Below are 13503 nucleotides of genomic sequence, written 5' to 3' on the forward strand. Positions count from 1 at the left end.
CAGGTGCTGGGGATTGTTCCCAATCTTCCAGCGTCTCAGTGTGGTGAGTTGGCCAGGTCTCTGAATTATAGAATTCCCAACTATCTGAGTCCCCGACACCTTCTCCGTTGGGCACGCGGACGGGGGCTGGCGAGGGGCCCAGGCGTGTCACTCGTGGGTCCTCGAGGTTGACAGGGATAGGGATCGGCCTTGGCTGACGGTCCGAGATGCGATCCCGGCAATCTTGGTAGATCCTGACTGGCTCATGAGGCCGGTCCTTCGATGGGGGAACGCAAAGGGGTCGTGACGGGGGTTGCTCCGGATGAAGGTGGTCTTTTCTCTTACGGAGCCTAGATTGGGCCGGGGCGCTGTGGCTGGAATGTGCTGGCTGGTTCGGCTGAGTATGCCCAACGTTCTGGGTCAGGTCTTGTTGGGCATCCTGGGCGCGAGTCCTCTCTTGGTTCCGTTTTAGAGCACGATAGTCATGCTCTAGCTCAGCATTCCGGCAATGAAGATGCTCGTATTTCTCCGACATCTTAGTGATACTGTCGCGGAGGCGCTCCACTTCTGCCTGGAGAGTGGCATCTCCCAGAGATTTCCTTCGGGAAGTACCCTCACGGGGGGTATGGTGCTGGGTATCGCGGCTATCCTCAGTCGGCATAGCAGAATGTGGGGTGAAGAAGAGGCGACGGGGCCTGATGGGTGAAGGAGCCAGCTGGGCTGATAGAGAAAGAGGGGATTCAAGTGTCGAATTCCCACAGACGGCGCCAAACTGTTGGTGCTCAAAATGGTCTGGCCAATATTAAGTCCAACTTAGTGATTAGATGTGCTGGGTCTGCAGCAGGGAAGAGGGCTGAGGCCCTTGGTGAAATGAGTTGGTGAGAGACCTGTAGGAGATAAAATGGGAGAAGCAGTCGTTAAGCTTCGGACACCGGTGTGGTGCCGGTCGAAGGCTCTCCAATGTCTAAGTCAGTTACGGGTAGTAATTTTGGCAGAGTAATAGTAAAAGTAGGAGAATAGTTCTTGTTTTTACCTGGGTACTGTTCCCTATTTATAGGGAGGTGAAAGTGGGGGCTTTGCACAAAGTTCCAATGTGGGACTTTGTGCAAGCCGTTGTGGTGGCGACACGTGTCCTGGATGTTAGGTTTGGCAGCTGGGAGCTTCGGCAGGTGTCTGGCACCTCGGAAGTGTGTCTTCCTTCGGCATGGGAGAAGGCGTGGCTACCTTGGTGCTAGTCGCTTTGATGCTGGGTCTGCTCGGTTCATTATGGTGTAAACAAAATCATTGTTATCTAGCAGCTATGACAGCTTTCGACTAATGTCACCTTGCCTAACACTTTGAGGCTGAAAACCATCAGTAACCTCCCCTTTCACAATGATTTTACGAGCAACATTCTTCACACAACGCGTTTGCCCAATGAAAGATCATTCAAGTCTGTCATAGGCCTTGGACAGATCAATTTTCCCAGCAACATATCCAGTTTTGGCTTTTGCTATTTGAAATCTGTGAAACACTTCTTGAGCAACTAAAATGTTGTCAAATATTTGTCTTACCGGGCACAAAAATAACCTGGTTAAGGCTAACCTACTTGCACATCAAAGGTCTGAGTCTTCCCACAATGATTTTAGAAATAACCTTTATCTAAGGTATTGCAAACACTGATTGGTCTCAAGTGAAGTACTTAACCCCCTTCATCCACCTTTGACTATGCCAGTACCTTGTTCTTGAAAGATCTCCACAATAATATGCCAAACTTGTATGTATCTGAATAGCAAGATTAGTAAGGTCAAAGATGTTACAAATTTTCAAATCCGCTTTTGCTTTCCACCCTTGGTGTTAAGGGTGAATGATCATTTAAAAAGAACATCTAGTTGCTGCCTCAACTATAAATGCTAAGCAAATCGATTGAATTAAATTACATAAACCAATTAAATCAAATTACAAAGCTATACGCCGGATATGGATCATCCAAAGATGGATCCTTGTCTACAAAAATGAAAAATGAAGAACTCACTCCCTATAACTATTGCTATTTGACAATTGCACAATACGTCACTCAAAATTTGAATAGTACGGCAGAAAAAATATCGGCAGAATGGCATTGCTTGATTTTTGCATTCATGAGAAATTTCAGAGTCCGAAGCATCCCTCGTGTTTTCAAGCTGTAAAAATGTGATGAAATTGGGGTGACCTTTGGACACTGAAATCATGAGCTGCAACCAAGAAGTTAGTGTCTCAAGCATATTCCATTACTTGAAGTAGTCTGGCCGAAGAATTGTGATGAAATTAGGCGTTGAACTATCCTCATCCTTCTGCTTCCATTCCCCATTACTTTGGATGTACCATGATACCTTAGGAGACAATGGTGTGTACAAATCTGCATGTTCCAATTCAAGACAAATGTAAAAATAATTTACAGGATTAAAGACAGAAGTACTGCAAATATAATTGAGGCCTACATAATTTCATCTCAAGCATAAATCCTTATAAAAAAATCTAGCCAGCCATCAGGTAAAAAATTAATTTTGAAGAATGATGAACACCTGATCAACATATGGTATGAAGATATCATTAGAAGTATAGTATGAAGATACCTCAAAAAATCTAGTTTTATCAAAAGTCCAATAGTATTAGGAGTCTTTATCCTATCTTATTAAATACTGTCTTTTTCTATAAGGTTTGTTAGTGAACCTCAAGTTAGGTAATGGGTGCTAGGAAATGAGCCATGAAATTAGATGGCTCTACTATTTAGGAAATAAGGATGTCAAAGAAGATGGTTCTACTGTTTTATCAGTATATGTGAACAGAACAAGTTTGAAGCCACAAGACATGGTGGTAAACAGAGTACAGAAAATATGGCAAACTGACAGACCACCCAGAAACTCCAAACCTAAGAAGACAACGGCAGAAAACAAAATGCCAGATAATCTGAAGAAGAAATCTAAAATTCTAAAAAGATGCCCTGATATAAGTAATAGAAGATCTGCAGGAAGCAGATATGCAGAGGTGCCTCAGAGAGTTTGTGGCTTGCCCTTTACCCCGAGCGTATGCCTTCTTGAATAACACTACTGCCCTTTTGGCAAATTCTTAAACACCCTAATGCCTCAGGCGATAGGGTCTTGCCTCACTTTGAGGTGCACTCAAGTCATGCCTGGGAAACGCCTTTGAAAACATTGCTCCTGATTGGTGAGGAGGTGTCCTCACCAGTAACCTGGCACATAAACTGATGAAAGTACGGGGCATCATATTACTGATAAAACTAATTTGATGAGGTAGGCCTCAGCACTTTCACCAATTTATTCCAATCAATATATGCCACATTAACTATACAGAGGAAGTTCCTCCTTACTGGTCAGGACCCCAGCATTGGCTAATTATTTTCTCACTTGTTAGGTAGGAAACTACTTGGATTCAAAAGAGATGCCCAAGAACTGAATCTTGTTTTAGAAGCAAACTTAGTACATTTCATGTTTTGGGGTTCCACTAAAGTTTTGTTGGTTAAATAACTGATACGGTAAATGGTGTTTCAAGAAAGGGCAGAGCTTTTTTTTTTTTTTTTTTTTTTTTTTTGGGGGTGCAAGAGCAGGAGTGATGTTATGTTCAACTAAATAATATCTCCACTCTCGAAGAAACTCTTCATCCTCTCCCTCATTACTTTCTTTTGCCTCTGGCTCTTCAACCAGTTGATAACTCCACCAAAACCTTAGACCTGCCAACAACACAACAAAACCCCTTAGATCTGCCAAAAGTTCCCCATAGCCACTGAGTTGCAGCCAAAACTGCCTCCAAGACAGAGGGTTGTTCAGGGTTAAGGGTTCCAGAGGTGTTATTTTAGTTTAGATTCAGAATTGCTTTAGTGTTTATCGGGAGGGATGAAGAGGATATAAAGGGTCTTCCCAAGAGGAATCAGCCTCTTGCGCTATTGTGAAGAAGGCACCCTTCAGGAGAAAGGCTTACGACTTTGGAGCATTTCGTCGAAGAGTGGACAACCTGAGGCATTTTGCCTCTGCCATGCCTTCAAAGTACCTTGAGGCGCGCCAACAATCCCCAGCATTAGAAAATCCAACTATAATTGAAACTGAAAAATCTCAGAACACCAATCCTTGAAAGCTAGACCTCCAGATGCACTGATCCTTTTACCAATTCCAATTTCCCTCTGTTTCTTGCAAGATAACTATGCGTGAACCCATTTTTATGAAAATCTCCATATTTGCATCCTTTTCATACCCACTACCCAGATCCTGACTAATCATACTCATGACAATTTGATTCCTTCGTCCCTCTCCCCTTCACACTGCTCATCTCATTGGAACTCCAGAATGCAAATTCTTTAGGCTCTATAACTGTTTCCTACCCTTCTTCCTTTTCCCACTGTTCACTCTCTTCCATTTCTTTTAATGAGAAATCAACTCTTGATCAAACATCCTATCCACTTCCTGGGTAGCGTCCAACTCCCCATCTTTCTTACCTTTTTCCCCATTCAACTTCTTAGAAATTTTATTTTCTTCCAACGCACCATCAGCCCTCTCTAAAGCCAAAGTTTTGTTTGGAGTAGAATCCTTGACAAATCTGTCTGTGTTTATCCACAGACCATGGCCTAATAACTTTACACAAATGCATTTGCTGTTGTGGTGAGCAAGATCCATTCAATTTCCTTTCAGACTAACACTTCATAGGGACATACTGGGACATTTTGGCGTAGAAAAAAATTTGCCCACACCCTCCACTCCCCCCACTCTTAAGTTTGAAGAGATCCACTCCCAAGGAAGAGGAAGGCAGATAGGAATTGGGTAAATGTTTAAGGTTGGGGCATACCATCTAATCTTTTCTTTGACAGGCTGTGATTCTGTGAAGATCCCGTCCAGCCAAAAAATCTTCTAAACTAGCTTCCTGCACCATTAAGGCCACTGGAACGAGCTTTGCTACCTTCAGATTCCAAAGAGTTCTCACCCTCCGAGCTTTCAAATGCCTCTCCATCCCAATCTAGACTGCTGTCCCAACCATCAAGGACAGAATCACTAGCTTCAAACTCAGTTGCACAACTTCCCTTTCAACATCCAACTCCCCAACCCTGCACCAGCTTCCAACTTCCTTGATACCGGACTATCTCATTATCGGACTCGATGGAGGAATCTCCTAGTTTTGATCTCTTTTGTTTGAAATCCCCACGATTCCCTAAGACTCCAAATTGGAACCTCTCAGTATTTACTTCTTGGATAATTTTTTCTGTAATCCTTTCATCCACAGGTTCTTTACTGTGCTGAGTAGATTTTGGGTTTAAAAAAATATAGGTTAAGCCCTTAGGCAATGCATGTCTTCATTTTAATAATTTTCCAATGGGCCTCTCCATATAATATTTATTGTTAATCAAATTTCAAGAAAAATACTTCAGAACATAATCCCCCGCCATCTTTTAATATTCAACTATGCATTCATTGTCCTTTAATAATAGCTAACTATTAGTAAATATTAACTCTATTGTTGAGTCAATAGCCCTATGGACTGGTGGTATAGTCCTGCAAACGTAATGAAGTCTCTCAAGTCTGAAATACTCTGTTATATGAAATACAGCCTTATTGCGCACTAGCCCCAAATTGATGGGCTAAGCGTCTAACAAAGCTATATATACCCTATTGAGTCTCTCCACTTAACAGCTTAAGCTTTTATGTTGAGTACTTCAATTGTTTTTTAGCTAATTGGCTTATGATTTCAAGATTCAAACCCGTACAACGGGAAAAGGTTTCAAAGGGGGTACAGAAATCCCTGTTATGAAGGCCTTTGGACCAACAAACAGAAGTGAATAAGGCTTATGCATCATATATCAAGCAACAGCCATTTTAACACACATAATCTTTAAAAAGACATGCAGGCCACTGCCATTTTAACACACATAAATCTTCAAAAAGACATGCAGTCTGATGCACAACATACAAACCTGTAATTAAAGGTGGATCTGGCTCTCGTGTACTATGCAATATAGCAGTCCCAGATAACACAGTGATGAACCCGCAAAGTTCTGACGCTATGCTGGTCACGCTTTGACCAGAATAATCCTACCAAAAGATTACATACTTTAGATTTATAACAAACACTCACACACAAACACAACATGTTCACATGATGATACCTTAAACATTATTGCACTGGCAAATATTGTAAATGAGGTGAACATAGCATAATAGATAGGAGAAACAATTGCTGTGTTGAAAGTATCCAATGCCTGCAACCACACCAGAGTGAGAAACCAGCTAAAAAGTTCACACATTTCTGACCAAAACAGAAAATTTAATTAAGGTATTTATAGGTTATTGAATGCAGCACTTCATACATGCACATGGTCACAAAATATAAAATATTAGAAAATGCTCATCTAATTGGACGTAGGACAGATTGCTTTAATTACCAATCTGATGGAGAATATTTTCTGCTTAGACTACTGTTCTTTCATGAGAAACAAGATTTTATTAATTAATATGTAAAAGTGCAATGCAGCCGACAAGTTGCCCATTGTATACAGAGCCTAAATTATAAAACTATTATAGAGAAATCACATTACCATAATATAACTTCCCTTTAATAAAAGCAGCCCTCCATCCATACTGCCATAACGGATGTCCAAAAACTAAATTATCCCACAAAATCTCCCCCTCATCTCCTCTAAAGCTATCAAATATCCTCCTATTATTTCCCAATCAAACTACCCAAAACACAGCCATTACACGACACCTCTCTAAATTCCCCATTCTTCCCTCAACAAACAAAACTTGTGCCTTTCACAAAATAAAACAATACAATCACGCTGGAATAAACAAGCTCATATTAGCTTTCCTAAACAACCTTTGATACTTAAAATTGTATTTATAATATGAAGGTTAAGGTTGAAGAGAACAGCCAAGGGGACTTATTTTAAAGGTTATCGCTAAAATAAAGCAGGACCTTATTATCAGTAACTCGGTTCTTTTAGGGGATACCTGGGTATGTTTTTGTTAGTGTGTACAGCTGTAACTAGGCTGTAATTAGTGGTAACAGTTGACTTTGTGATAACTTCCCTTCCTTGTTTTTCCTAGCCTTGTTAGAAACACTTGTAAATCAGTTTTAACAGCTCTATGAGAGAAGAATAAAATAATTCGATTTTCACCAAACTCTACAATTCCAACAAAAATTAGATTAAAAGTATGGTGCAAGAGGGATTTGAAGCAGAACTTTGGCTTCTACATAGATTTTTGAAGAAGTAAACATTTGGTAATAATCTGAACAACATTCAACAGTCTTCTAATATTTCATGTTCAAATATTACCCTCTCAGATTTTTATTTTTATTTTTTATAAACAGAATCCAAAATTCAAAATTAAGAGAAAACAGACAGATGGATAATTATCGAGGAAACTAGTACTAAAGAAATAGAAACGAAAATTACACAAAGCTCTCCTGTTGCATTAGAATAGTGCATAACAAGATACCAACCATGTTTAGATAATTCAATTGAGTGATGATGCAGGTAACTGCAACCATTCCAAAAATCCATGTTTGGAAGTATTTTAGCTGGTTTGTACCCTCTAATGTGAGTTTTATAGCAATGCCAATTGCTTTTACACTCATGACCTGCAATATGGAAATACTAATCACAAATAAGAATGCCACAAAATGTCAATTCAAAAGTGATGTATGGTAATTGTTCATGCACATTGCAGAAACAAACAGTAGAACAACTTACTGTCAATGATCCTATCATAGAGCAGATTCCTATATAAATCAGTATATTGGTTTGTCCATAGCGGGGAGAACAATACAATATCAGGACTAACGTTACAGCTACCACCGAGGCTGTATACAAAAGAAATGCTGGAGGCGAGAAAGCGAAAAAATTAGTAGGAAGGAAGGAGAGAGGAGCATCCATTACTTATTAACCTTTAAGCAGCATACCAGGTTGTATTGCTAACTCCCAGATTTCTTCGACAGAACTGAGAGAACGCTCTTTGGGTGAATGGAGTACAATCACAGTCGAACCCACTATGCATAAAAGGCACCCCAACATTCCCATTTTCTGGAGTTTCTCCTTTAACAAGAAATGCGCTAAAACAGCACTACACATATTCATAGGCAGTTCAACTTGTCAGAAATAAGTTTGGATGATTGATATGTAAACATGTATGTATATATATTATAGATATGTAATAGAATTGGGAAATCAAGCGCACCTAACAATGATACTCAATGCACCAAGCGGCGTCACAAGCCCAGCAGGGGCGTAAATGTATGCTACAAAATTGGCTATCTCTCCAACAACCACTGTGAATTGTCCAAAATTACGATTATGATCAACATTCAACATTCAAGTCCGTCTAGCAGAGGAAAAGGGAAATGAATAAAGGAATGGCAAATTCCAATTTCCTACTGAAATGAAATGGCTGAAGTAAACTAAACCCCTATGAAAATAAAATTTTCAATAACTTAGCATAGCTGGGGGAAAGTTGGGGAAAGTGAAAAATGGCATAACAATCTTGAATCTCTTCAAATTACAAACAGAGCCTAAAACTAAATGAACCAGAAGAACAAATGGGGTAAATAAAATGAATAGCAGAAGAGAAAAGTCACTTACTTGTTATCATTCCTATCCACCATAGGGGCTCCAACAGATACCCATATCCTCCGACACCTTTTTATGCATTTACCATGAAAGCGAAACGAAAACAAAATGACGAAAATTCACAAATTAAAAATCAGTAATTAATCAAATAATCAAATCATAATTAGAAAATGAAAGAAAAGAATTGATATATAGATATATAAAAAAAATTGATCAAATAAAAGGGAAAGGAGGGAGGAAACTTACTTGCACGAGGACCATTGACGCCGGCACGCCTGAGACCCTTCTTCTTGATGATGAAGCTGGAGCCGATGAAGGCGCTTGAGACCACAGCCAGTATGAAGCCTTTCAAATTGCTCGAGTACATTTGCTATAATTTTTTTAATTTTTTTAATTTTTTATATTTTTGAATTTACAGTTTACAGTGGAAGAAGGAAGAGTAGTAGGCCGCCGAAGCCAAAATTGCCAAGTGGTTGAGGCTGGGAGTGGAAGAGGGAGCTAGAGCCGGAGCGACGCTCATTCTACAATTTCGATTTCAAAGCCATAAAAATATTATTAGAGCACAAATGTGGCCAATTGCAGCAGCAATTGCAAACCCTCGAATCGATTTTTTCTGAAGAAGAACGCACGCTAAAGTGTAATTTTTATTTATTTATTATAATGTATTTATATTTATATTTTATGAGGTTGGGTTGGGCTTCTTCACAGACACACACTTTTATTGTTAGTTGTGTGTTTTGAGCAGTTGGATTGGATCGGATTTCATTTGTACTTTGTGAAATCAGGAGAGAGATGGCGAAAAGCAGTTTCTCTTTCTCACCTGCCAGTCAGCCTCGCCCAGCCAGCCCCACCTATTCTTCCTTTCAATGTCCTTGTCAACTACTAATACAGACAAATTTTTTATTTTTATTTTTTCTCCCCAAGACAAAAAAATCCACCCTAACGCAGTTTTGTGTACGTTGGACAAGCATGACAAAAAAAAAAAAAAAAAAAAACTCGAATCAATCCAGCATTTTTGGCAATTTGGATTATAATCTAAAATTCTTAATTCGAACTAGAGTTTGGGAAAATATGGGTTGAGAAATTTCCAAGTCGAGCAACCTAAAGAAAATTTATACGTAACCTTAGGCCTTTGGACCTTTCTTTTTGGATTTTCAGCCTTTAACTATCATCCTTGTAGAAATTAACTCCCTCAATTAAGAAAAGACAAATTATATAAAAACTCTCCAAATTATAGGGCTATTTTTAAGTTTATATTCTTTTATAGACATTTACAAGTACATATTTAAACTTCTGAAAATTCTACAATTTACCCTATCTGTTAGTCAAATCGTTAGTGAATCTGTTAAATATTGATGTGGCAAAAATTGGACCTAATTTTTAATTGACGTGGACTCCACATAAGAAATAAAATTAATAAAAAAATTCTTTTGTTGTTTAAATTAATTTAACAATAAAAAATTAAAATCCAACAGCACCATCCTCTAACACCAAAACCCAACAGCCACCACCCTTTCCCCACCAACTCTTCACCTCCAGCAATATCCAAGCCCCCCACTGCAGCAACCAACCAGCTAACCCCTCCCAAATTCAACCTCCCCAGCCCCTAAATCTCTCAATCATTCATAGGCAAATCTAAAATCCAAATACCCAAATCCCTCCGAGCATATAGGTTCAATACGTCGTCGTATTGGTAGCAAGTGACTGGATTCCAAGACGGCCACGAGACGCGTATTCGAAGCTGGCCATGAGTTCCAGCACCATCGGATGCCTTTGATCGCTTCCAATTCCACGAAATCCATGGAGAACTCAATGAGAGTTTGATAAAGTTTCAGCTTCTCTATCTGATTTCATGGGTTTTCCCGTGGGTTCGAGACGGAGATGACAGAGAGGCTAAGAGACGAAGAGGGTCTGGGACCTCCACCCTTGTTAGATCTGTCTCGCTCCCACCTCCAGCAACTCCATACCACAACTATAGTCCAAGTCCTAATACTAATTCACTCCTAGGAATAACTCACCCAAGACAAAATCCGATCTGTGTTTATGAGTTTATTTATACAAACCATAATAAATAAACTCATAAATCCTAGAGAGAGACAGATTCATCTTATTATATCCTAATTATAATTCTCTATTTAAGACTTGAGAGAGAAAGATGATGGGTCAAATGGGAAAATGATGGAATGATTTTTGTGAAAAGGAGATAAGTGAGTGAGAGTAAACTCTGCTCCTATACATGGCATGGCACTGATACACTGACAAACAACGGGTGGGGAGCCTGTGAGGATGGATTCCAATTATCTTGTCCAGTAGCGGTGGGGTTTTTCGATTCCGATCTGTTACTATTTTTAATTTTTTGTTATTTTATTATGTTGTTTAGGCTGGACAGGAGGGGAGATATCGGAGAAGACGGGTTTGGTGGGCATGGGGAGATGTTGAAGAAGGCGACGAGGGTTTGGTGGTCTTCTTGGTTTTGCTAGATCGGAGATATGGGGAGGGGGAGGTTAGCCCATAATCGTAAATATTCAAAGTAGAGTTTTTAAAAATTCAAATTCTCTCACCCATGCGAGCGATCCCCTCCAATCTTACCCCCCCCCCCCTCTTCCGGCGGCAACCGGTTTTCAACCAGCCGCCAGCACCACAGACCACAACCGGCCAACAAGGCCGGTACCTACTAGACTGCCTCAACCTCCTTTTCCTACCCCACCCTTCAGCCGCCACCATTGCCATCACAAAAAGGCCAAAAAGGGTCAGTTTTGACCCAAAAACTCTATCGCCTGTTCCGGCAATTCTTGCTTTTTTATCCTCGCAATGAGTCTAGGCAACGGTTGGGTTGAATAGGATCAATTTATGCGTTTTGTAACTCGATTTAGCAATTGAAATCTAGTCAATTTTTGGCTTGTAATTTCGGCCATCTCCGGCCACTTTTTGGCCATGGTTCAAAAACAAAAGTTGCTCCACTCATTGTCCTAATCATGTAGGTATAGGTCTTGACCAGCGGTTATGAGATTTTCCTATTGCCGGAATCGCTTGGGACACCCAAGGGATACCGGTGAGTGTGGCGGCGCATGGGCCACTTTGTGGATGGTCTTTGAGTCCTAAAATGATTCCTATGCCATCCCGAGTACGACGGTATACTCGGATATGAATTTGGTTATTGTTTGACTGTCGACCGGATATCGTATATTAGGCGTCATCTAGGTTCGATATGTTCGGACTGTTGGATCGACTCTATTTCCATATTTGTTGATCTAGGCACCTCTAGAATCGTGTAGGAATTCACAGATTGTGAATCGGAGCCCCGGATGATTCGATTCATTAATTCAAAGTTTAGGATAAACATTAACCGTCGTGTGAGCGCAAGCGATCCGACCGCTCGATCGAGACTAAATTTGCAGAACATGTTTAGTAGACTTGGTTGAACTTGTAGGAACTTTCAGATTGGAGGTCATGGGCCCACGGGCACCTTGATCAATATGGGAAGTTTGATCCCTCGGATGACCGAGAGTCTTTCGAGGTAGTTTCATCCTCGAGAAGTATAAGAACGATCTCATAAATGAGGCTTGACTATTATGTGAATTATTTTGATTATTTTTTGGTTATGAGTTTTTTTTTTCTTTTGAGGACCTTTCTTATTGAAAGGGACGATAGCATATTAAACTCACACACACAACATGGATGCTAGGACTCGAACCCAAAACCTTACCTGAGGGAGTAAATACTCAAAACCACAACACTAGTGGGTCCTTTGCTTGGTTATGTTATAGTATTTTATGGTATTCCTAGGTGTTATTTTGATATTCAAAGGTTATGCCATTTTGGATTATTTAAATGTTTATGAGTTACTATGTAATCACTTTTACCTTCTAAGAATATTATATTATGTTTGATTGTGTAAAATTGGGATGGTTTATTAACTGGATTTTGGCGTGAAGAATAAATTAATTAAATGTCTATATTTAAGAAATGGATGAATCATGAATGCTAGTTCTCAATAGTATGTGGTACAAATTTAAATGTAGTTGAGAACTGATTTTTGGAAAGTTGATAAAAGATTTGGAAAATGGATTTGTGGAATAAGGGAAAGATTATGATAAGTTTCAGAATATGGTTTTCAAACCCTCACAGGAGTACCCCCCCTCCCAGTTGTTATTGGAACGGTTTTGTCATTTATGATAATGCCCCACGAGTTTCTGGGATGCCTGAACCTGTGGTGTGAGGACTCGGGCTGACTACATGACCCCCGAGTTCTATTAGGATGTGCGTTCTCGGGATGACTACATGTTATCTGAGTTCTGCGAGGAATGCATCTCAGGTTGACTAAGTGTCCCCTAAGTCTTGCGAGGAATGTGGCTAAGGTTGACTTTATGTTTCCGAGGCCCGCGAGGATGTGTCGCTTATGTGACACTTAGAATTGACTAAATATTAGTGGAATTTGGATCAGGTCCTGTCAAAATAGGTCCCACAAATGCCACATAAGTATTTACAGATTTACTAACGGTTTGACTAACATAAGGGGTAAATTGTAGGGTTTCCGAATGTTTGAGTATGTGCTCGCAAATGTTTCTAAAATTGGGTATGAACTTGAAAATGACCCCATATTTTAAAGGGTTTTATGTAGTTTGTCCATTAAAAAATCAGCCAATTTAATTTCAGAATTAATTAAAATCGCCAATTTAGCCAATGCCGTTAATTTTTATTCAAATTTCATCTACTTTTCCGTCCAAAAAGTCACATGTCATCCACGTGACTTACTATTTGATTTTTTTAATTTTTCGGTATAGGTATTGTTAGTCTAAACATGTTGGTATAGATATTGTTGGGTGTTTCAAGAATTTTTCGGTAGCCGAAATTTTCTCAAGACACCCACGCAATGTCGGCGCGTGTGGTGGCACACGGGCCATTGATGGTGACCCATTGTATTCTCAAATGTTCCC

At 39.8% G+C, this 13503-nt stretch overlaps 1 protein-coding gene across 4 annotated transcripts; it reads right to left on the reverse strand.

Moving 5' to 3' along the window:
* Positions 1–1725: 1725 nt before the first annotated feature.
* On the reverse strand, positions 1726–9351 carry LOC117612430 (probable magnesium transporter NIPA6). 4 transcript variants are annotated; one of them, XM_034341110.1, is made up of 9 exons: positions 8813–9351; positions 8579–8635; positions 8178–8268; positions 7903–8063; positions 7694–7821; positions 7444–7581; positions 6107–6199; positions 5915–6032; positions 1726–2356 (listed from the first exon to the last, which is right to left on the reverse strand). In XM_034341110.1, the coding sequence occupies exons 1-9, from the start codon at positions 8931–8933 to the stop codon at positions 2229–2231; spliced, it is 1035 nt and encodes a 344-aa protein (XP_034197001.1). In that variant the 5' UTR covers positions 8934–9351; the 3' UTR covers positions 1726–2228. The 4 variants fall into 4 exon arrangements, with proteins under 4 accessions (XP_034197001.1, XP_034197002.1, XP_034197003.1 ...); XM_034341111.1 differs by lacking the exon at positions 6107–6199 and having other exon boundaries at positions 8813–9284; XM_034341112.1 differs by lacking the exon at positions 8813–9351 and having other exon boundaries at positions 8178–8321; positions 8579–8734.
* Between the last annotated feature and the right edge of the window lie 4152 nt (positions 9352–13503).

This window comes from Prunus dulcis, unplaced genomic scaffold, assembly GCF_902201215.1.
Source record: "Prunus dulcis unplaced genomic scaffold, ALMONDv2, whole genome shotgun sequence".
NCBI classification, from domain to species: domain Eukaryota; kingdom Viridiplantae; phylum Streptophyta; class Magnoliopsida; order Rosales; family Rosaceae; genus Prunus; species Prunus dulcis.

Excerpts from the sequence above, each read along its gene's own strand:
- LOC117612430 (XM_034341110.1), bottom strand. The coding sequence starts at position 8,933 with ATGTACTCGAGCAATTTGAAAGGCTTCATACTGGCTGTGGTCTCAAGC. Across the intron at positions 8,269-8,578 it reads GTGGATAGGAATGATAACAA|TGGTTGTTGGAGAGATAGCC; the intron begins GTAAGTGACTTT and ends GACAATTCACAG. Across the intron at positions 7,582-7,693 it reads CTATGATAGGATCATTGACA|GTCATGAGTGTAAAAGCAAT; the intron begins GTAAGTTGTTCT and ends TCCATATTGCAG.